Source organism: Erythrolamprus reginae, chromosome 3 (genome assembly GCF_031021105.1).
Source record: "Erythrolamprus reginae isolate rEryReg1 chromosome 3, rEryReg1.hap1, whole genome shotgun sequence".
NCBI classification, from domain to species: domain Eukaryota; kingdom Metazoa; phylum Chordata; class Lepidosauria; order Squamata; family Dipsadidae; genus Erythrolamprus; species Erythrolamprus reginae.
The window spans coordinates 172658782-172680561 of record NC_091952.1 but is presented as its reverse complement, the minus strand read 5'-3'; the positions used below and the strand labels follow the sequence as shown (position 1 = coordinate 172680561).

General features: G+C 41.0%; 1 protein-coding gene across 1 annotated transcript in view; it reads left to right on the top strand.

The window, feature by feature from the left end:
- The first annotated feature begins 653 nt into the window (after nt 1-653).
- Nucleotides 654-21780, top strand: part of DUSP22 (dual specificity phosphatase 22) — a 60311-nt gene continuing 39184 nt past the window's right edge. The window contains exons 1-2 of the mRNA XM_070749097.1: nt 654-1066; nt 14213-14246. Coding sequence (XP_070605198.1) covers nt 1046-1066; nt 14213-14246 — 55 coding nt within the window. The 5' untranslated portion in view covers nt 654-1045. The remainder of the gene's footprint in view (nt 1067-14212; nt 14247-21780) is intronic.

The window sequence follows — 21780 nt, the reverse complement described above, 5'->3', positions numbered from 1 at the left end:
AACAAGGACTATCAAAACTGCAAAAGGAGAAGTTTCAAGAGTGTGGTTATCAGCCTCCCAGTAAACCCTCTGTAGAGATATATTATATAACCTCTATAGAGATAAACCACAAATATTTCAAATACGCCAAGAGGAAAACAATAGCAAAATTATTTCTCCCCCCCCAAAATTCCATTGATACGACATAACTACGGCTGCTATAACTGGAACATCAAAATGGAAATAGGCTTCTAGAAAACAGCCCTGCAGATAGCCATTTACTGGAAAAGGCTCGTTTAATTAGGGCTGTTTTCGCATAAAATATATATTTGCATAAGCAGCGATAAATAAAACTATATATAGAAAAAGGCACGGCGTTAACTAGACGGCTGCCATTGCCCAGAAACCAAACGCCTCGCCGCCTCCACAGTTTTGTCAGCAAAGAAGCCGCCGGCGCTTACTCATCCTTCCAGGAATGAAAGTGGGCGGAGCTCCCCCACTCTGTGTGTACGTGCTCGGGAAGGCGGAGCGAAAGCTTGTCGCTGCGCATGCCGGGAGCGGTAGTTTTTTCCTCCCCCTTTAAGCCGGCCACCGAATAAGGCATAAAACTACGAATCCCAGAAACGCTCGCGCTGTTATTTGAGGGCAATTTTCACGGCGCCTGGAGTTTAATCACACGTGGGAGTGGTAAAAAAAAAATCGGAAAGGTCGGATTGACCGAGACGTAATTCCTGGCAGTAGCAACTTGTTAACTAGTTCATCCTGAGAAGTCCAGGGGCGGATTCCGCTTATATTTTTTAAAAAGGCACTTTAAAAGGGGAAAGTCCCGCTTAATTCTGTTGGACGGGAGTTTTATTTTTGGGGGTTTTTTTTTTGAGCTCCTGCGGTGAAAAATACCTAACGTTTATAATCGCTTCTCTAGTCGATCGCTCAAATCCTACAGAGTAAATACCGTTCTTTCCCCGCCCTAGTATTTTTTTTAATTGTTATTCTTTGCAGCTTCCTCCTATTCCATAGATTTGCTTCCAGCCTCTGGTGCTTAAAAGTTTCAGATCGCTTTAGAACCATGGGGAATGGGATGAATAAGGTAAACGCTGCTTATCTTTGTTGTTGTTGTTGTTTTAAATTTTCGGGGTCGTGATCGCATGCGGGGGTTTAAGGGGACCCACAGGGAAAAATATATACCTGTATATATATTGCACGTGTGGACGGCATTCAGGCAGAGAAGTGGACACGCGTCCGATAGATAGATAGATAGGACGCGTTTCCACTTCTCTGCCTGAATGCCGTCCACACGTGCCTTTAAATGTATTCTGAAAGGGGGGGGGTTGCGCCGAGTTTCGGTGGGTTTGGCTCGCCGTTTATTCACGCCCTGTCCTAATGGGTTTGCTTATGAGTGACTCCAAATGTTGGTTTCCAATGGGGTTGATTCCTCCACGGAGATCGGTGGGTCCAGGTTGGCTCATCTATGACTTGTGGACTTCAACTCCCAGAATTCCTGAGCCTATCATGCTAGCTCAGGAATTCTGGGAGTTGAAGTCCGCATGTCATAGAAGAGCCAACTTTGCCTACCCCTGGGTGGGTTTTTAAAAAGTTGGGAAACACGGGTATGCACCGCCTCTGTTAGGATACCTTAGTTTAGAAAGAGGAGGGTGTGGTAGAAGTAGTTGTCCTAAAAATAGAAGACAAAACAACACACACACGCTGTTTGTGTTGTTACAATACACCAGAGGTCTTCAAACTTGGCAACTTTAAGACTTGTGGACTTCAACTCCCAGAATTCTCCATACTGCTTTGCTGGCTGGACAATTCTGCGAGTTGAAGTCCACAAGTTTGAAGACCCCTGCAATACACATACCCCATTAAAGCTGCCCCGAAGTGCAAGCTTTATTCGGCAGCCTCAAGATCTGCTTTCCCCTTCCCACAGTTAAAGCTCTGCTCCCTCTTCTTCCCCAGGGGTATTGCCATCTGCATTAGAAAGCCGGAAATGATTGAAGATCTTGCAGCTGGGTTAGTCAACAACTGGGCGAGGCCTCCTGGGTGATAGAATAATCATGACTGCGGGAGCAGTGGAAAGGACCAAAACTACTCAGTCAAGTTGTAGCTTCATAATTTGAACTGGTCCCCTATGCTTGAAAGATGAAATATAGAAGTGTTTCCCATTTGCTTCAGCATTTAGAATACAGTAGAATGGAATTCTTTTATTGGCCAAGCGTGAATTTGTTTTTAGTGCATATGCTCTCAGTGCACATAAAAGAAAAGATACATTTGTCAGGAGTCATGCGGTACAATTAATGATTGTCATAGAGTACAAATAAGCAACCAGGAAACAATCAATATTAATATAAATCGGAAGGATACAAGCAACAAGTTACAGTCATGCAGTCATAAGTAGGAAGAGATGGTTGATAGGAACGATGAGAAGACTAATAGTAATAGTAATGCAGCCTTAGTAAATAGTTTGACAATGTTGAGGGAATAATTTGCTTAGCAGAGTGATGGCATTCAGGAAAAAGACTGTTCTTATGTCCAGTTGTTCTGGTAATGCTGTGTGTGTGTAGATAGATAGATAGATAGATAGATAGATAGATAGATAGATAGATAGATAGATAGATAGATAGATAGATAGTTTTATGTATGGTATGCTTGTGTTGTATGTTTTTTAAATAATGGGGTTTTAGATATTTTCTTTTAAATACTGTATTAGATTTGTTCATTGTACACTGTTTTATTATTGTTGTGAGCCGTCCCGAGTCTGATGCCATATTCAAGATGTTTTTTCAGGAAGGTTGTGAGATGGAAATACTGTGTCCATTTGTTGATGAGTCATCGAATCATAGGGCTGGAAGAGACCTTGGAGGTCTTCTAGTCAAGCCCCCTATCCAAAGCAGGAGTCCTTATACTAGACAAATGGTTGTCCAATCTCAAAATCTTCCAGAGATGGGAGACCCATAACTCTGGGAGGCAAGCTTTTCTGCTGGTGAATTGTTTGACTGTTAGGAAATTCCTCCTCATTTCCAGGCCAAATCTTCTTCTGACAAGCTTCTACCCATTGCTTCTCATCCTGTCTTCAGGTGCTATGGAGAATAAATCAACGCCCTATGACAGCCTTTCAAGTATTGGAAGACTGTTATCATGTCTCCCCTGAAGCTTCTTTTGATTAGGCTAAACATACCTAGTGCCTAAGTTCATCCTACGATATAGCTCCCTTATCTTTGTTGCTCTTCTCTGCACTCTTTCTAGGGCCTTAGCACCATTTCTGAATCCATGGTGACCAGAACTGGATGCAGTATTCCAAGGGTAGTAGTCTCACCAGTGCAGTATAAAGCAGTATTATCAGAGCTGTGGTGATGCAGTGGTTAGAAGGCAATATTGCAGGCTAATACACTGCTCACTTCCAGAGTTCAATTCTCACAGGCTTCAAGATTTACTCAGCCTTCCATCCTTCTGAGGTCATCAAAATAAGGACCCAGATTGTTGGGGACACTATGCTGACTCTGCAAACTATAAAGCACTATGAAGGGGTTTATAAATCTAAGTGCTATTGCTATCAGGTCCCATAATCTTGATGCTGTCCCTCTGTTGTTGCAGCTTAAAATTGGGTTAGCTCTTCCGACAGCTGTCAGACACTGCTGACTCATATTTAAGTGGGGACCTACCAGAATACCTAGATCCCTCTCGCAGTTATTACTGTTGAGTTAGGCATGTCCTATTCTATACTGACACATCTGGTTTTTCTGGTGCAGGACCTTCCATTTCTCACCACTGAACTGCACCTTAAGTCTTGCCAAGATTCCTTGTGAATCTTGAGTCTCTTCCAATATGTTGGCATTCCCCTCAGTCCTTCGTATTAAAACAGAATTGCTGCTAGGATGCAGAGAACCATCAACTTGATCTTAACCATCAGCCAATGCATTTTTTTTTCTGAGAGAGGATGCACTACTTACTTCCCAAGAAAATAGTCTGGCCACAAACAGCGTTTCTGATTTGTCTGTTTTAAGGCATTTAAAAGCATTGGCTGCATTTGTAGATTTCCACAATTATTTTACTACAACCTTAAAAGTTCAGGTTGTTATATGAATCCAGGTTGTTTACATATACACTGTTTCCCTGAAAATAAGACGTACCCCGAAAGTAAGGCATGTCAGAGGTTTTGCAGAATTTGCTAATATAAGGCACCCCCCGAAAATAAGGCGTAGTCAAGTTTACATACGGTACGGTGGAAAAACATACGGTACCATTCAAAGCTGTTCATAGCGGTACCGTAATAATGTGGCGTCCCCTGCTGGCCCCTTCCATCGCTTTGTACCGTCCAGTACAGCAGACACAGTCTGCTGCTGTCTCACCACCATTACATTCTCCACTACAGTGCGTAGACTGTAGTTCCTCTGGTGGCCGGAAGCTGCAATAGTGGGAGTATACTGTTGTACCGTATAAGTGCTGTCGTCTGTGTGTGTGTGTGCCATACTGACAGGTACCGTACTGTAATCAGTGTACCGTACGGTACACTTTCTTTGGGGGTGTCAGCTTTTCTGCCTGTGAATTTGTCTTATTTGAGAAATATAAGGCACCCCCCGAAAATAAGACGTAGCACAACTTTTGGAGCAAAAATTAATATAAGACAGTGTCTTATTTTCGGGGAAACACGGTATGTATTACTCATTGTGTGGAAGCACCATCAGGTTTTAAAATTCTATACCATGTAATCACAGATTAGTTAATTTGTAAACATAATTATCCCGGCTGGACTGTCAAGATAAGAAAACATCTGTTTTAGATGTTACCTGCCTCCCTATGATCAGCTTTATTTATTGATTGATTCCCCTCCCCATTAAGTTGTGTCTAATTTTTGGAGATCGCCTGGATCATTTGTCATTGCCTTCTTCCTAAAGCTAAAATGGGATTAAAGTTTACAATCTCCTATTTTCTAGCTTAATGCCTTAATCACTATATCAAGCTACCCGTTGTCCTCAGTTTTATACCAAGAGACAAGATAGGATAGGATATTTAAAATTAGCCTTTGTCTTTAAAATTGGATATATGTCTTATATTAGAGTTTTTATTCATTTATGAAATTTCTGACGTTTGTACAATAGAACTTGTAATAGTTAGTGGTGAAGGCTTATGAAGTTGAACCCCCCCTCCCCTCCGATCCTTGTTAATTTCATGATTATTACAAATGGATGTAGCACAGAAACAATGTAGCTGATTTGACTGTAAGAAATTGAATTCTTCCTCCAGAACTGAATGCACAAATTTTAGAAATGAGGTTTGTGCTACATATCTGCACATGAGGGCGAAGAGATTTTCAAGAAACCTTTCTTTGTTCTAAATTTCAACTTGTCCATGCAATTGTAATTTGATTAGCCTATATAAGATTTGGAGAAGAAACAGGGAATGTCTATTGTCTGAGCTGTGTTGAAGCTCAGTTGTTTTGATGACTTCATTGCAAGGTGTGAGTGGGGCACAATAGGGGAAGTGGGTGTGACCATAACAAACCCCATTCACTTTGCTCTTTGATACTTCCTTTTGATACTTCCTTTTGTAATACATGGGTTGTCTTGGCACAAGAACAAAGGTTAGGTTTTAACAGTTGCCCTATTGTAGTTAGGGTCAACTTGGAATGAGAAAAGGAAGTTCCTTGCTGAGTGAGGGGGCTTGGAGATATTTTTGTTCAATGACAGTAGCTGGAGTTTGGCTTGGCATCAAGACAGCATGCAAAGGTCTAATGAAAATCAGGTGCTAAACTACAAATTGTGGTGCCCCTGGATCTGATTTGACCTGGCTAAGTTGCCTTAGTTGGTCAGCCAAGTCTACCTTTTGGTCAAAGCTATATATGGTTTGGAGAAGAGAAATCTGCTGGTAGGATTACTTCAATCTTCAAAACTCCCTTTGTTCTTAAGCCGAAGAGGCTTGCTTCCTTCCCCTTACGGACCAGGACAGCCTCCAGAGCTTGCAAACAGCTGCTGTTGCCACAATTGGTGCTTGGATCATCTGGCTATTGTTTGTTCCTGCCTTGGGTCTGATCAATCAGTAATGCCACCCTAGGTAGCATGTCCGCTCTTGGAACCTACTTAGAGTGGAATGAGAGACATTCACTCACATTCTTCCCTTTACACTCTCTCTTTTTGTCTCCAGTTTTTCCCCCCCTTAGCCTTATTTCAGATTAGACGTTGTTTAGCATCACAGACTCGGTGGGATTTCTTCCTGCTTATTGCAGAGGATGGTGTAGCTCATCTTGCCCACTAAGATAATATCAAGCCAAAGGCAGCTTGGTGCTTTCCCTTTGGTTTACATAGGCAATCTTGGCACAAAAAACAATAGCCAGGTTTGGCACTGCCACTTCCATAAAACAAGGAAAACGGGGCTTCCAAGCAAGTATCAGACTTGGGGCTGTTTTATGCTATGTATCAAAATGTGATACATTATTGATTTACTGTCATTTCTCAGTTGTCCTAAATATATTTATTAGATGCAAGGGTTATTTATTTATTTATTAATCAAACTTGTATGCCACACCTCTCTGCAGACTCAGGGTGGCTAACAACAGTAATAAAACAATATAAACAAATCTGATATTTAAGTTAATTTTAAAAAGAGACCCCAATTTGAGAGACCAATCATACATACAGACATACCATGCAGAATTTTTTTATAAGCCATGGGGAAGGGAATATCTCAATTCCCCCATGCCTGGTGACAGAGGTGGGTTTTAAGGAGCTTACGAAAGGCAAGGAGGGTGGGGGCAACTCTGATCTCTGGGGGGAGTTGGTTCCAGAGGGCCGGGGCCGCCCCAGAGAAGGCTCTTCCCCTGGGCCCCGCCAAACGGCATTGTTTAGTCGAAGGGACCTGGAGAAGGCCAACTCTGTGGGACCTAACTGGTCGCTGGGATTCGTGCGGCAGAAGGCGGTCCCGGAGGTATTCTGGTCCAATGCCATGGAAAGTATGGTTACAAGGCACATAGCTCTCGCGGGGAATGTTCGCGGGGGAAGTTGGTATTACTATCCTGTAGCGGGAAGCCAGCGGAAGAGAATGAGCAGTGCCAGCAGTCAGTAGATCATCAACTGGCGTTGTGGTGAAGGTTAGGGATGAGCGTCCTCATTCTATTTCTCTCCAAGTGCGAAGTGCACACTGTAATATTTTACATGAATGCTAAGGGCATGAAGGCTTCTGCAATGGGTGTCCAAGATGCTTACTGAAGTGCACAAAATTGACACGAGTCTGTGTTACATGAGAATTTCTTGACCATTTTGAGATCGAAGGCAAGGCTTTTCTCAGCTGTAGAATGACAGGAGGTGAAACGTGCGCTTACCACCATACTCCAGAGAGCAAACGTCAATCAATGCAGTGACGCCATATCCATTCCCCTTCAGCCCACTACATGATAGTAATACCAACTTCCCCAGCAAATATTCCCCGCAAAAGCTACGTGCCTTGTTACCTTACTTTCCAGATTACCCTCGTATTTTAATCGTGTGTCATCTCTCTCTTCAAACTAACTCATCATTCTCTTTTTTTTCCTCTTGCCATTCTGAACTGGGCATCTTCTTGTCTGTATTTTGCTGTCTTTAGAAGTGATTCATAGCTTCCAGCCAAAATCACCCTCTTCTATTCTCTAAAGTTTCCTAGCTTTAGTGTTTACTTACGAACAGGTTTTAAATTATATTAAGCCTGATAGCCACGTTATAAATGTTTCCCATTTCGATTGTAATGTAAAAGCAGGAAATACGTACGTACATACCACCCAAATTATTCTTAAAAGATGTAAGGGTTCTTCCATGCCATCATCATTTTCATTTCCTGAACCCTCATCAAAAACATTTTGAAGTTCAACTGTGATACTTGAGAATAAGTGAAAATCAGTTGTCTCACCTTGAACTGCCGTGGGGGAAAAAATCTCACCCACATTCCTTTTGAGGAAGAAAACACCTGACTGGTTTACAACTTCTTCGTTGTTTTCATGATGGAAAACAGACCAAATTCTTGTTAATGTTTTTGCTATTCATCTTTTGTGAGAGGAAATTGCAGAGGTCTCAGGTTAGCATTTCTCTTGCAAGATCTTAAACTCAGGAGTTGGAAAAAAGGGTTACTGAAGAGTCGGACACGGTTGGTTTGAAGGACGTTTATTTAAGTAAACACGAGAACAGAACAGAACAGAACATGGATGCAGGCAAGTTAACCTCTATTTATACTCCAGCTGGCTGAGGAGAGAGCCAATAGTATTCCTTGGATTATGCCGCTCACAGTTGGCTCCACCCCTTTTTCCTAACCAATCTGGTTTGTTGTTTATACGGGGACATTACAGTTACTGTAGCAAAAATGCTCATCAATGAAAATAACAACTCAAATAATAACATAATCCTTGTAGTTCCACTTGCCTTGTTCTCTGTGAACTAAATGTCTCAAACTTCTGATTAAAGCCAAATTTGAAATGTGATTTCTCTACATTGCACAGTTGTCCTGGATGCTTCCTCATACCCCCATCTTATGTTTGCATAAAAATTATCTGGATAGGTGGGTACACATCCAAGCAAGATTCTATCCAGATTCCTAAGAGGTCAGTAAGGGGCGAGTACAAGTGCACTAGAGTGCCTTCCGTCCCCTGTCCTATTGCTCTCCTATATCTCCTATTCCTTTCTTCTATTCCTATATCTCTTCTTCTATTCTTTCATTGATATGTTCTATTCCTATATCTTCTTTTCTATTCTTTCATAGATATATTTTACTATGAGTATCTCCTCTATAACCTTCATCATGTATTTTACTATGTGTGTGTGTGTGTATATATATATATATACACACATCTCCTGTTTTTGCTGAATTTTTAAAATTAAGGGAGACTAGGATAGCACTATTTCGGCCTTGTTCTGCCCTCATCAGCTAGCCATACCCTTACTGGGATTTGATCCGGCAGCTTCTGCCTTGTAAGGCAGAGAGTTAACCTCTAGGCCACCGGATCTGATCCCTTCAGCTTTGTACCAGGGAGGGGCTATATGTTCTTTCTGTTGGATCACCCTGGTATATTGAAGGAACGTCACAGCTCCTTTTTTGCCTCTAGGCCCAACCCAGGGCCATTTCAAGGCAGTTAATTTATTCATAGCCAACAAACTATGTTCTGTATGTATCACATGTTTTTGCTGGGTATATATGGGTATATATATATATATACCCACTAAAACTCTAATTGTGTATTGGACAAAACAAACAAACAAACAAATAAACAAATAAATAAATAAATAAGAGGAAAGAATAGCAAGGATGCGATAAAGAAATTTAGGATTGGTAACAAGGTACTTTTAAAAAAAATAATCTGGGCCCTAAATATTTTATCAGTGCTTTGCATTAAAAATATGATGGGACCAGTCTTTCTTAGAACTGTTTTTGTGGTAGTAGAAATGACAACCATGAGGGCTAAATGGCTCTATAGTATTATTCCTTGTGTGTCACACTTGGCAGATAAAGAATTATAACCTAGCCTAAAGAATTCTGTTCCATTTGTAAATAAACAGGCCATTATTTGCTTGCTGGCTTCCTCAGAGAGATATTTTTAAATAGCTGAACAGCCGACAATCCTAGGAACTATTCTGCTGGCAGTTTATTAGATATTTAAAAAAACAACAACAAAGTAAGACCAAAGAAAATCTCCTACTGCATTAACCATAGGCATTGGCCACATGTCGCTGATTTATCACAATCTTCAAGGCATAGTTTTCCCGGCAAACGTCCTACCTCAGATATCCTGTATGGGGTGCATTCCTGAAATGATGAATAAGTTTCCTGCCTCCTTCTTTCCCATTGTCAAAGGAGCCGACCTAGGAAAGATCATGACCGGCAAGTTAAATCCTGACGGTGGTTTTTGTGGAAGCTGGTAGGCATTTTGGTATGTTGGGTTAAAGAAGGAGAGATCTCTGCAAAACTGATGGGGTGGTAGAAAACTTTTGGTCAGGTACTCACCAGTAGAAAAGTTTTGATTTTTTTTCTTTTTTTCCCCTTCTGGGCTCTGGGTATGTTTTTCCTATCACAGTAAATGAGGTTGAATATGTTTAATTTTAGAAGAGCTGTGCATGTATGTGTACATACACATACAGTTTATATAGTAGATAATGTATATTTTTGTGTGCCTGTGTGTAATATTTATGTATACATATGGGATATACAGTGTTCCCTCAATTTTCGCGCGGGATGCGTTCCGAGACCGCCCGTGAAAGTCGAATTTCTGCGAAGTAGAGATGCGGAAGTAAATACACCATTTTTGGCTATGGACAGTATCACAAGCCTTCCCTTAACACTTTAAACCCCTAAATTACCATTTCCCATTCCCTTAACAACCATTTACTCACCATTATTACTGGTACTCACCATTGAATAAGACACTTAGTGATCCTGATATTTATAAACATAATTATTTATTAACAATTAATTTTTTTCTTATTTATTTGCAAAAATTATTAGTTTGGCGATGACGTATGACATCATCGGGCAGGAAAAACCGTGGTATAGAAAAAAACCGCAATGTATTTTTTAATTAATATTTTTTGAAAAACCGTGGTATAGGCTATCCGTGAAGTTCGAACCCGCGAAAATCGAGGGAACACTGTATACCCTTAGATTATCTACGGTTGACCTATCCAGATTCCTAAGAGGTCAGTAAGGGGCGAGTACAAGTGCACTAGAGTGCCTTCTGTCCCCTGTTCTATTGCTCTCCTATATCTCCTATAGCTTTCTTCTATCCCTATAACTCTTCTATTCTTTCATTGATATGTTCTATTACTATATCTTCTTTTCTATTATTTCTTAGATATATTTTACTATGAGTATCTCCTCTATAACCTTCATCATGTATTTTACTATATACCCACTAAAACCCTCATTGTGTATTGGACAAAATAAATAAACAAACAAACAAACAAACAAACAAACAAATAAATAAATAAATAGATTAGGAAATTGTATCTCTTTGAGGCAAGGAGAGGCCAGGCACCCTAACCCAAACCCTTGATGTGAGTGACGTCAAGTGTGCCACCTTTAAGCCAGTCACATGACCTTTAAGCCACCCGTCACATGATCATCAAGCCACTCCCACTTGGTTACATGGCCGGCAAGCCACACCCACAAAATAAGCCACGCTCACAGTGAGGTAGTAAAATTTTTTGCAGCCCTTCACTGTTGGTCTTTTCCATGGCTACCGACATTTCAAAATCAGAAATCGGAACGTGGCAACCTCTAGGCAAGATGGGCGGCATAAAAGTCCAATATATATATATAAGTTCAATGTATCTTGGGCACACCTTCCAATGTTATTGTTGTAATCTGCCAGCAGCCCAGGCAGCTGGTGATGGATCCTGTCCGAGATGAGGCTAATGAGGTGATGCCCAAGCAGCCTGTGCAGCTGACACCCAAGTTGGACAGTGAGGAGGCTGGTGAGGACTCGGTGTCAGAGGCAGAGATTCAGGCAGGATCTTTGGGACCTCCAGCAGCTAACAGCAGTGATGAGGCAGAAGTGGAGGAGCCTCTTCTTAATGCACAAGCGCGTAAAGCTGCTAAAAGGCAGGAATGGCTACTCAGGAGGAGGTCTCCTCAGGAGTAGGCCTGGGGCTAATTGGCCACTCCTCCAAGCCTACTTAAGGAATGACAAAGACTGAAAAAACTCTGCAGAAAACAACTTATTTGATAGTTTGTTCATTGGTGGTGCCTCTTGTTTGGAAAACATCTGTTAAGCTTATCTGTTTTGGCTTCTGTTTTGTGGACTGATTCCAGGCATCTTTCCAATCTTCTTGCGATAGCCAAGACTAATTACTAAATCTTTGCTTTACAACTTTATGGAATTATGCCAGCTGTTAATGCCATATAATTAATGATTGGGTTATTTTCAATAAAAGACTGATTTAAAGTTTGTTTGTGTGTGAACACTACTAAGCTAGTTTATTAGTAGTGTTTAATCAATTAAATATAGGTTTGGACAAACATTGGGTGTGCTACATTTTCTCTAGTTTGTAGCCTGGGCAGAAAAGTTATTTTGGGTGATCTTCCCAAAAGCAGCATCTAGCATGTTAGATTTTCAGATGATTATGATAAGTAGTCCTTGACTTATAGCCATTACTTTAGTGACTGTTTGATGTTACAATGGCACTGGAAAAAGTGACTTATGACCATTTTTCACACTTACGGCCATTGCAGCATCCCCATGATCAGAATTTGGGCACGTGGCAAATGGCATGTATTTTTGATGTGCAGGGTCATTTGGTCACCATTTGTAACATTCCCAGCTGTCTTCCGGCAAGCTAAGTCAGTGGGGGAAGAGCCACATTCATTTAACAGCTTCGTTAGTAACTTAAATCACTGCAGTGATTCACTTAACAACTGTGGTGAGAAAGGTTGTAAAATGGGGCAGAACTCACTTAACAAGTGTCTTGCTCAGCAGTGGAATTTTTGAGCTCCGTTGTTGTAAGTGAAGGACAGCCTGCATATTGGAAAAATTGGAAAATCCCTTCTATTGATACATAATAATAATAATTAATAATTTATTAGATTTGTATGTCGCCCCTCTCCGAAGACTTGGGGCGGCTCACAACAACAATAATAAAAAAAACAATATAACAGGGAACAAACCTAATATTAAAAGAAAAAGATATATAAAACCCCAGCAATTAAAACCATACAACACATACATACCAAACATAAAATATAAAAGCCTGGGGGAGGTGTCTCAGTTCCCCCATGCCTGGCGATATAGGTGGGTCTTGAGTAATTTGCGAAAGACAAGGAGGGTGGGGGTCGTTCTAATCTCCGTGGGGAGTTGATTCCAGAGGGCCCGCCAAACAACATTGTTTGGTCGACGGGACCCGGAGAAGACCAACTCTGTGGGACCTTATCGGCCGCTGAGATTCATGCGGTAGAAGGCAGTTCTGGAGGTATTCTGGTCCAATGCCATGTAGGGCTTTAAAGGTCATTACCAACACTTTTTGTGACCGGAAACTGATCGGCAGCCAGTGCAGGCCACGGAGTGTTGTAGAAACGTGGGCGAATCTGGGAAGCCCCACGATAGCTCTCGCGGCCGCATTCTGCACGATCTGAAGTTTCCGAACACTTTTCAAAGGTAACCCTATGTAGAGAGCGTTGCAGTAATCGAACCTCGAGGTGATGAGGGCATGAGCGACTGTGAGCAGTGACTCCCTGTCCAAGTAGCGCCGCAACTGGTGCACCAGGCGAACCTGGGCAAACACCCTCCTCGCCACAGCCGAAAGATGGTGTTTCCACTGCTAGCTGTGGATCGAGGAGGACGCCCAAGTTGTGAACCCTCTCTGAGTGGGTTACTAATTCCCTCCCCCCAGGGTAATGGACGGACAGATGGAATTGTCCTTGGGAGGCAAAACCCACTCCGTCTTGTCTGGGTTGAGTTTGAGCTTGTTGCCACCCATCCAGACCCCAACAGCCCTCAGGCTACATATTGTGGATTACAACCTTTTGGAATCAGTGAGCGCCTTTAAAATTTTGTGAGTGTGTTATGAACAATGAGTCCATTTGTCTTTTTCCAAAATGATTGTTATGGTGGGTAAGACCAAGAATAAAACTGATAATGGAGCTTCCAGCCATCTCTGCTTTTTTTATTCTAAGAATTTTTATACTGTATTGAGTGCAGAATTATACAAGTAAACCAATTTAGAAATAACATGTCTGTTTAGAACAGTGTTTCCCAACCTTGGCAACTTGAAGATATTTGGACTTCAACTCCCAGAATTCCCCAGCCAGCAAAAGCTGGCTGGGGAATTCTGGGAGTTGAAGTCCAGATATCTTTAAGTTGCCAAGGTTGGGAAACACTGGTTTAGAGGCAGGGCAATTAATCTAACTGTTGACCCCTGAGCTGCAAATATTCTCTTCCATTGGTAATCTTCTAACCCTCAGATATTTTGCACTGTGAGACATCTAACAAAACACTTGTTAAGTGATTTTCGCCCCTTTTTACAACCTTATACAATCTAGAGAGCATCAGGTTGTATACCCATGTTTGGAGAATTATTCCTTTTCACTGTTCTTTAATTACAGGACATTGTAATTGACAGGTATAAAACATGTCCTTTAAGTGTAAAACAGTGTGGGAATGTGACAAGAAATAGCACCTAAACTTTAACTCTGCTTGAATAGCGTTATGTTCCATTCTGCATGCAAATTGAACTGTGTCATACCATATTACCACAAAAGATTGACATTTGATGTTATTTTGTTCCTCTCACAGATACTTCCTGGTTTGTTCCTTGGAAATTATAAAGGTAAAATGAGATTTATTAATGGTTTTTTGCAAAATATTATGCATTGCACCCCCAGCATTGGAGTGGGTGAGCTTACAACTCTGTCCCCTTAGAAGTTTTGCTTACTCCTCCCAAGGGACCGTGTCTCAGTTTGACTTATTTTTAAGATGTATGAGTTCCCTTCTGATTGGTTTTGCAAGCAGTTTTAAATAATAAATATAAAATTAAAAATTAAAGACAATCTTCGCTTCAGGGGTCTCCAAACTTGGCAACTTTAAGGCTTCATTTCCCAGATTTCCTCAGCCGGCATCGTTGGCTGAAGAATTCTGGGAATTGAAGTCCACAAGTCTTAAAGTTGCCAAGTTTGTAGGCACCTATTCTATATAGGCAAAAGTCTGATCTTACTAAAAAAAAAAATCACATCTTTTTTGATCTGCATACAGTACATTGGATCTTCTTGAGTAGGAAAAAAGACCACAGAAATGCCATTTGCTCTCCATTATCTAATGCAGTGTTTCCCAACCTTGGCAACTTGGAGATATTTGGACTTCAACTCCCAGAATCCCCCAGCCAGCGAATGCTGGCTGGGGAATTCTGGGAGTTGAAGTCAAAATATCTTCAAGTTGCTAAGGTTGGGAAACACTGATCTAAAGGGCTTACTGCCCTTACTTGCTTTTCAAATAGATCCATTAATATTGCAGCTACTCACATTTCCTTAACTGTTATTTTCCGAGAGGGATGTTTGGTACTTTCAGGCTGTCCTCTCCCTGGCCAAATAGTTGCTGTTTCACACTTAGTTCCGGAACCTGAAAAAAGAATATAAATCTAAACATTCCTGTTGGCTCCTTTGAACATTGCACAATCGCAAAAATCATGTAAGAAGGAAAATAATTTCACTTTATAATTTCCATTAAACTTTAGTTTCAGAGTTAAACAGGAGATAGTTTCATTTCTTCTGTGAATATCAGAAACTGCAGTCAGAAAATGTATCCTGCCCAGCCTTGATGTCACATGCTGTCTCTCTCTTTTTCCAGCCATTTCTGAGGAATGCTATCTTTTTAATGTCCCTTATGGTCAAAGTCTGGACAAGATTGGTTAATTTTAAGTATCATTTACTCAAATAAAACAGCTTCAAACTTTGGCTTATGAAGGTAGTTTGTTTCAATTGACCATATTTAATATTCCTCGTGGTTTAATGTTTTGTCAAGACTCCCCCAGCCAAACTGAAAATAGAAGCGAAAGCTGTAGGACGGTGAGGGTGAACTTTTCGGCACCGAATGCCCAAACTGGAACACAAGTTCATGTCTGTGCATTTGCACGCTGGAGTGCCAGAAACCTGAAGACTGGCTGGTTGGTACTCTCATAATAATAATAATAATAATAATAATAATAATAATAATAATAATAATAATAATAATAATAATAATAATAATGATGATGATGTAATAATAATAATATAGACATGATGCTGTGCCACAGATGATCCACTGGAACTTGTTCCGGAACTACCATTTACCAGTGGCAAAGAACTGGTGGGATCATAAGCCCGAAAAAGTGGTCGAAAATGAGCAAGCAAAACTACTGTGGGACTTCCGACTTCAAACTGACCGAATTCTGAAGCATAACACACCAGACATTGTGATCGTGGAGAAAAAGAAAGTATGGATCATCGACATCGCAATCCCAGGAGACAGCAGAATTGAGGAGAAGCAGCTAGAGAAATTAGTGAAATACGAAGATCTAAAAATCGAGCTGCAACGACTCTGGCATAAGCCAGTGAAAGTGGTCCCAGTGGTACTTGGCACGCTGGGCGCAGTACCAAAGGATCTCAGTGGACATTTGAAAACCATCGGAATTGACAAAATCTCCATCTGTCAATTGCAAAAGGCCGCTTTACTGGGATCGGCAAACATAATTTGCCGCTACATCATGCAGTCCTAGGTGCTTGGGAAGCGCCCGACTGGTGATGACATACGAAATCCATCATAGTGATCTCATTTGCTGTGTTGTATTGACATAATAATAATAATAATAATAATAATAATAATAATAATAATAATAATAATAATAATAATTTGTTAGTTTTGTATGCCGCCCCTCTCCGAGGACTCGGAGCGGCTCACAATAATAAAACATCATATACAAATCCAATGTTAAAACAGTCTTTAAAAACCCCTTACTAAAAACAGTCATACAGACCAAACACACCATCCATAAAATCAAAAGCAGCTAAGGATATATCAATTCCTCCATGCCTGGCGACATAGATGAGTTTTCAAAAGTTTGCGAAAGGCAAGCAGGGCGGAGGCAGTCCTAATCTCCAGGGGGAGCTGATTCCAGAGGGCCGGGGCCACCACAGAGAAGGCTCTTCCCCTGGGTCCCGCCAGACGGCATTGTTTCGTCGACGGGACCCGGAGAAGGCCAACTCTGTGGGACCTATTCGGTCGCTGGGATTCGTGCAGCAGCAGGCGGTCCCGGAGGTATTCTGGTCCGATGCCATGTAGGGCTTTATAGGTCATAACCAACACTTTGAATTGTGACCGGAAACTGATCGGCAGCCAGTGCAGGCTGCGGAGTGATGACAAAACATGGGCATGGCTATTTTTTGGTGATTTTTTGGCCGTTTTCAGGCTGGTTTTTTGGCCGTTTTCAGGCTGTATTTCTAACTGTTTTTCACCTGGAAAATGGACTATTGGGGCCATTTTTTGGGCCATTTTCAAGCTGTTTTTCAGTGCTCTGGCACCCGTAAAGTCCAGGTGACTAGAAACCAGAAGAGCAGTTGATGATGGCACGTGTCCACAGAGAAGATTCTGTGTGCCACCTCTGGAACATGTGACATAGGTTCACCACCACTTGTATAAGAGAAGCTGAAGGGACCAAAACTAATTTAATTCAGTTAAGTTATGGCTTCATAATTTGAACGGTCCCATATACTTTGTTTGTCTCTTAAAAGATGAAATATAGAAGTGTTTCCCATTTGCTTCAACATCCCCTTTTTGATTTTGAGACAAAAATGAAATGACAGACCCTTTATCCTACTTTGCTGACAAATTGTTCGATGTTACATCAGAGAAATGGTGTGCTGGAGTGGCAGGCCTTTGAAGGTTAACCACATAACGAAGAGAAAAGATAGAATTGTAGGTTGTTACCGGTACTTTGAAAAGCACAACTCCATGCTGTGTTGTTGAACGGGTGCATCTCAGGTCGAATGAGAGAGTGCACTACTTCTGATCATGCTTTGACATTGGGTTCCTCTTTCATCAGAAACCCCCAAATGCATTACATTTTGTATGCATGACATCTGAAGGATTAACATAATTGCTAAGTCATGGCCTTCCCTCTCGTTAAGAATTCTGCTTAGGCCTTTGGTAGAGTATAGAAAATAATGTGAATTACCACTTTTCTGAAGCTAAAAAATTGCACCAAATGGGAGATTGTTAACCTGGATTTATTAACAGAGGTGAGTTTGTGTCTGTAGGAAACAGAGAACGGATTGATGCACACAAATCTCATCTGAAACTTAGTAAAATCATACTGTGAAGAAATTTGCTTTGCAATATGAGCTTAAAGTCAGAGGCACTCGGTGTCACGAAACCAAGACCTGGTATCTGTTTCTCATTTGGGTTCTTTTAAATCTTCCCTTCTGTAGTTACAAAGACCAAAATATAGCTTAGCATTTTTTAAAAAGACGTGCTTGTGGCTATAGCAAAAGTTAGCCCCTAATTCATTTTTTGGCTATAGCAAAAGTTAGCCCTTGAGCCAGTCCTATAGAGGTAATATATAAATAACTTTAAATATATTAAAAGATAAAATAATTTTGCAGGGGCCCCCAATAGCCAATATTTGGTTAAGGTGTTTGGTTTGTCATTCCAGTATTGAATATCAGAATTAACATAATTTCTTATTGAATATTAAAATTAATATTCCATTTGAAATAGATGTTTTAATGTTTAAATTAAATATATAGATGATGCTCAAGTACACATATTGAACTGGAATTGTAGTTAAAGTTCTTCTCCCATTGAGTGGAACCTATTAGGGTCTGTATTTAATTCAATTCCAGCATGACAGTATTCTATATCTTTGGGTGTGACAATTTTCTAGTTCCTGATTGCAACAGTTTGAAATTATGAGAGTCTTGGAAAAAGTTACTTACAACCCATCCTCAGAGTTACAACCAGGGTTGGGCTGTAGCTGGAACGCTAAATTGGGCTTTCGGCCGCGGTTCATGAGAGCACGATTTTGCTTCTGCACCTGTGGAGATAGGAAAATCGCACATGGAGCTGCAGGTGTGCCCGTGTTTTGGCGAGGTTTTTATGCATCCGCATATGCTGAAACACGGGCGCACCTGCGGTTCCGTGCGCGATTTTGCTATCTCCATAGGTGCAGAAGCAAAATTGCGCTGGCAGCAAAAGCACTCACGAGCCCCGCGGCAAGCCCAATTTAGCGTTCCAGCTAGAGCCTATCCCTGGTTACAAACATCTTACAGTCACATAATCATGGTTTGCAAACTTCCCAGCCAGCTTTCAACGAGCATTGTCAATTGGAGAAGCCAAATTTACTTGATATGATTCCCTTAATATAGAATGGTGATAGCACGGTGGTTAGAATGCAGTATTGCAGGCTATCTCTGCTCACATTGCCAGGAGTTCGATTGCCTCGATCCTGACTGGCTCCAGGTTGAACTCAGCTTTCCATCCTTCCATCCTGTCAGTAAAATTAGGAAACAGATTGTTGGGGGCAATATACTGACTCTGTAAACCGCTTAGACTGTAAAGCACTATGAAGCGGTAAATAAGTGCTATTGCATGGATAAAACATAATAAAAATTGGATCTGGTCATTTTCAAGTTAATTGAAATGACTGCATCGCTTAGTAGCCAAAATCTTGGTCCCAATTGTGATGGTGAGTCAAGAATTACCTATGTTCTATTTTTGGATTGGATGGGTCACACCTGAGCAGGCTTTTCTGTATTTTGGAGTCTTCCTGAAGACTTTTGCTCAAGGAACAAGCAGCTGTGGTTAGAAGAACTTTTGCCCAGCTCCATCCTGGTTCCAGTTGCAGCCTTTCCCAAATCAGAAAACTTTGCTTATGATTATTCATTCCTTTGCCAATTTTTCCTTGGATTCTGCAATTTGCTGCAGATAGTCCTTGAAGACTATTTGAAAGTTCTTGCTGCCCCATAATGACCAGAATATCTCCGGGACCGCCTTCTGCCGCACGAATCCCAGCGACCGATTAGGTCCCACAGAGTTGGCCTTCTCTGGGTCCCGTCGACTAAACAATGTCGTTTGGTGGGTCCCAAGGGAAGAGCCTTCTCTGTGGTGGCCCCGATCCTCTGGAACCAGCTCCCCCCTGAGATTAGAACTGCCCCCACCCTCCTTGCCTTCCGCAAACTCCTTAAAACCCACCTCTGCCGTCAGGCATGGGGGAACTTAAATATCTTCCCCAGGCCTATACTGTTTATGTATGGTATGTTGTGTGCATGTTTTTTAAACTATGGGTTTTTAGCTTTTAGCTATTGAATTTGTATTATATATTGTTTTCTGTTGCTGTTGTGAGCCGCCCCGTGTCTGCGGAGAGAGGCGGCATACAAAATAAATAAATAAATAATAAATTAAATTAAATTAAATTAAATTAAATTAAATTAAATTAAATTAAATTAAATTAAATTAAATTAAATTAAATTAAATTAAATTAAATTAAATTAAATTAAATTAATTAAATTAAATTAAATTAAATTAAATTAAATTAAATTAAATTAAATTAAATTAAATTAAATTAAATTAAATTAAATTGTGCATCAGCTTGGACATTTATGAATACCAATGCTTTGCCCGTGTAACACAGTAGCTTCAAGAATTGCACTGTTTATCAGTTAGTTTCCATGCTCAATGCAAAATACTTCTCTTAAATCTCTTCTTAGCTTATCTTTGGTACTGTCCAATGTATTACCAGTATATCTTTCTAGTAAGAGCTGGAAACTGTGAAAACTGGCTTCCTGCCTGGAGAGAATTCTATTTGCAGGGGCCTTGGGCCTTTTCTGTAACTCTCTCTGTCACACACTTTTCTATAATGTTCCCCTGAAGACCAAGCCAGCCTCATTCTTTCTGAGCTTTCCAAAGCAGTTAAGGCTTCCAGCAAATCTTCCAGTGGTGTTGAAATGTCTTGGGCTGTTCTTGGGGTTGGAAAGGAGCTGGTGATCTGAGTTCTGTTTTGATTTGTGTCGTAACTGTATGATTATATTTATCTCTCTAGTCTGCTCAGAATCATTCATAATGAGATAGACATATAATCTTAGTAAATAAATAAACAAATTCCCACAGAAGCTGCCTCCACCCAGCGGTGAGCTACGAGCCGGAATGCTAAATTGCGCTCGCTGCCGCGGCTCGTAAGTTCTTCCGGGGCAAGCGCGATTTTGCTGCTGCACCTGTGGTGGTAGCAAAACCGCACACGGAGCTGCAGGTAAAACTTCACCGAAACATGAGCGTACCTGTGGCTCCATGCATGCTTTTGCTACCTCCACAGGTGCAGGAGCAAAATCATGCTGGTCCCACAAGAACTTCCGAGCCGTGGCAGCGAGTGCAATTTAGTAGCCGTAGCAGCCAGTTTAGTTGCCCACCGCTGCACCCATCCCAACTCTAAAACAATGCTTCTCAATCTCAGCAAATTTAAGATGTAGTGATTTCTGACAGTCTCAAAATGGGTGAACAGTGCAGTCAGGCGGTAGGGAAAGCAAGTAGGATGCTTGGCTGCATAGCTAGAGATATAACAAGCAGGGAGATTATGATCCTGCTATATAGAATGCTGGTGAGACCACATTTGGAATACTGTGTTCAGTTCTGGAGACCTCACCTACAAAAAGATATTGACAAAATCGAACGGGTCCAAAGACGGGCTACAAGAATGGTGGAAGGTCTTAAGCATAAAACGTATCAGGAAAGACTTAATGAACTCAATCTGTATAGTCTGGAAGACAGAAGGAAAAGTGGGGACATGATCGAAACATTTAAATATATTAAAGGGTTAAATAAGGTCCAGGAGGGAAGTGTTTTTAATAGGAAAGTGAACACAAGAACAAGGGGGCGCAATCTGAAGTTAGTTGGGGGAAAGATCAAAAGCAACATGAGAAAATATTATTTTACTGAAAGAGTAGTAGATCCTTGGAACAAACTTCCAGCAGACGTGGTTGGTAAATCCACAGTAACTGAATTTAAACATGCCTGGGATAAACATATATCCATCCTAAGATAAAATACAGAAAATAGTATAAGGGCAGACTAGATGGACCATGAGGTCTTTTTCTGCCGTCAGACTTCTATGTTTCTATGTCTTAATTCCAAGTCCCAGAATTCTCCAGCCAGGGTAATTCTGGTAATTAGAGTCCACACGTTTTAAAATTGCTGCGGTTGAGAAATATTGCCCTAAAATATTGCAGGGGAAACTTTCCAATTTCTTTAGAATTAATGTTAATGCAGATTATATCCTCCCCCCCACCACTAGCTACACCAGGCAAGCTATTAAGCTGTGTCTTAATCTAGTTTTGTTTTCCCTT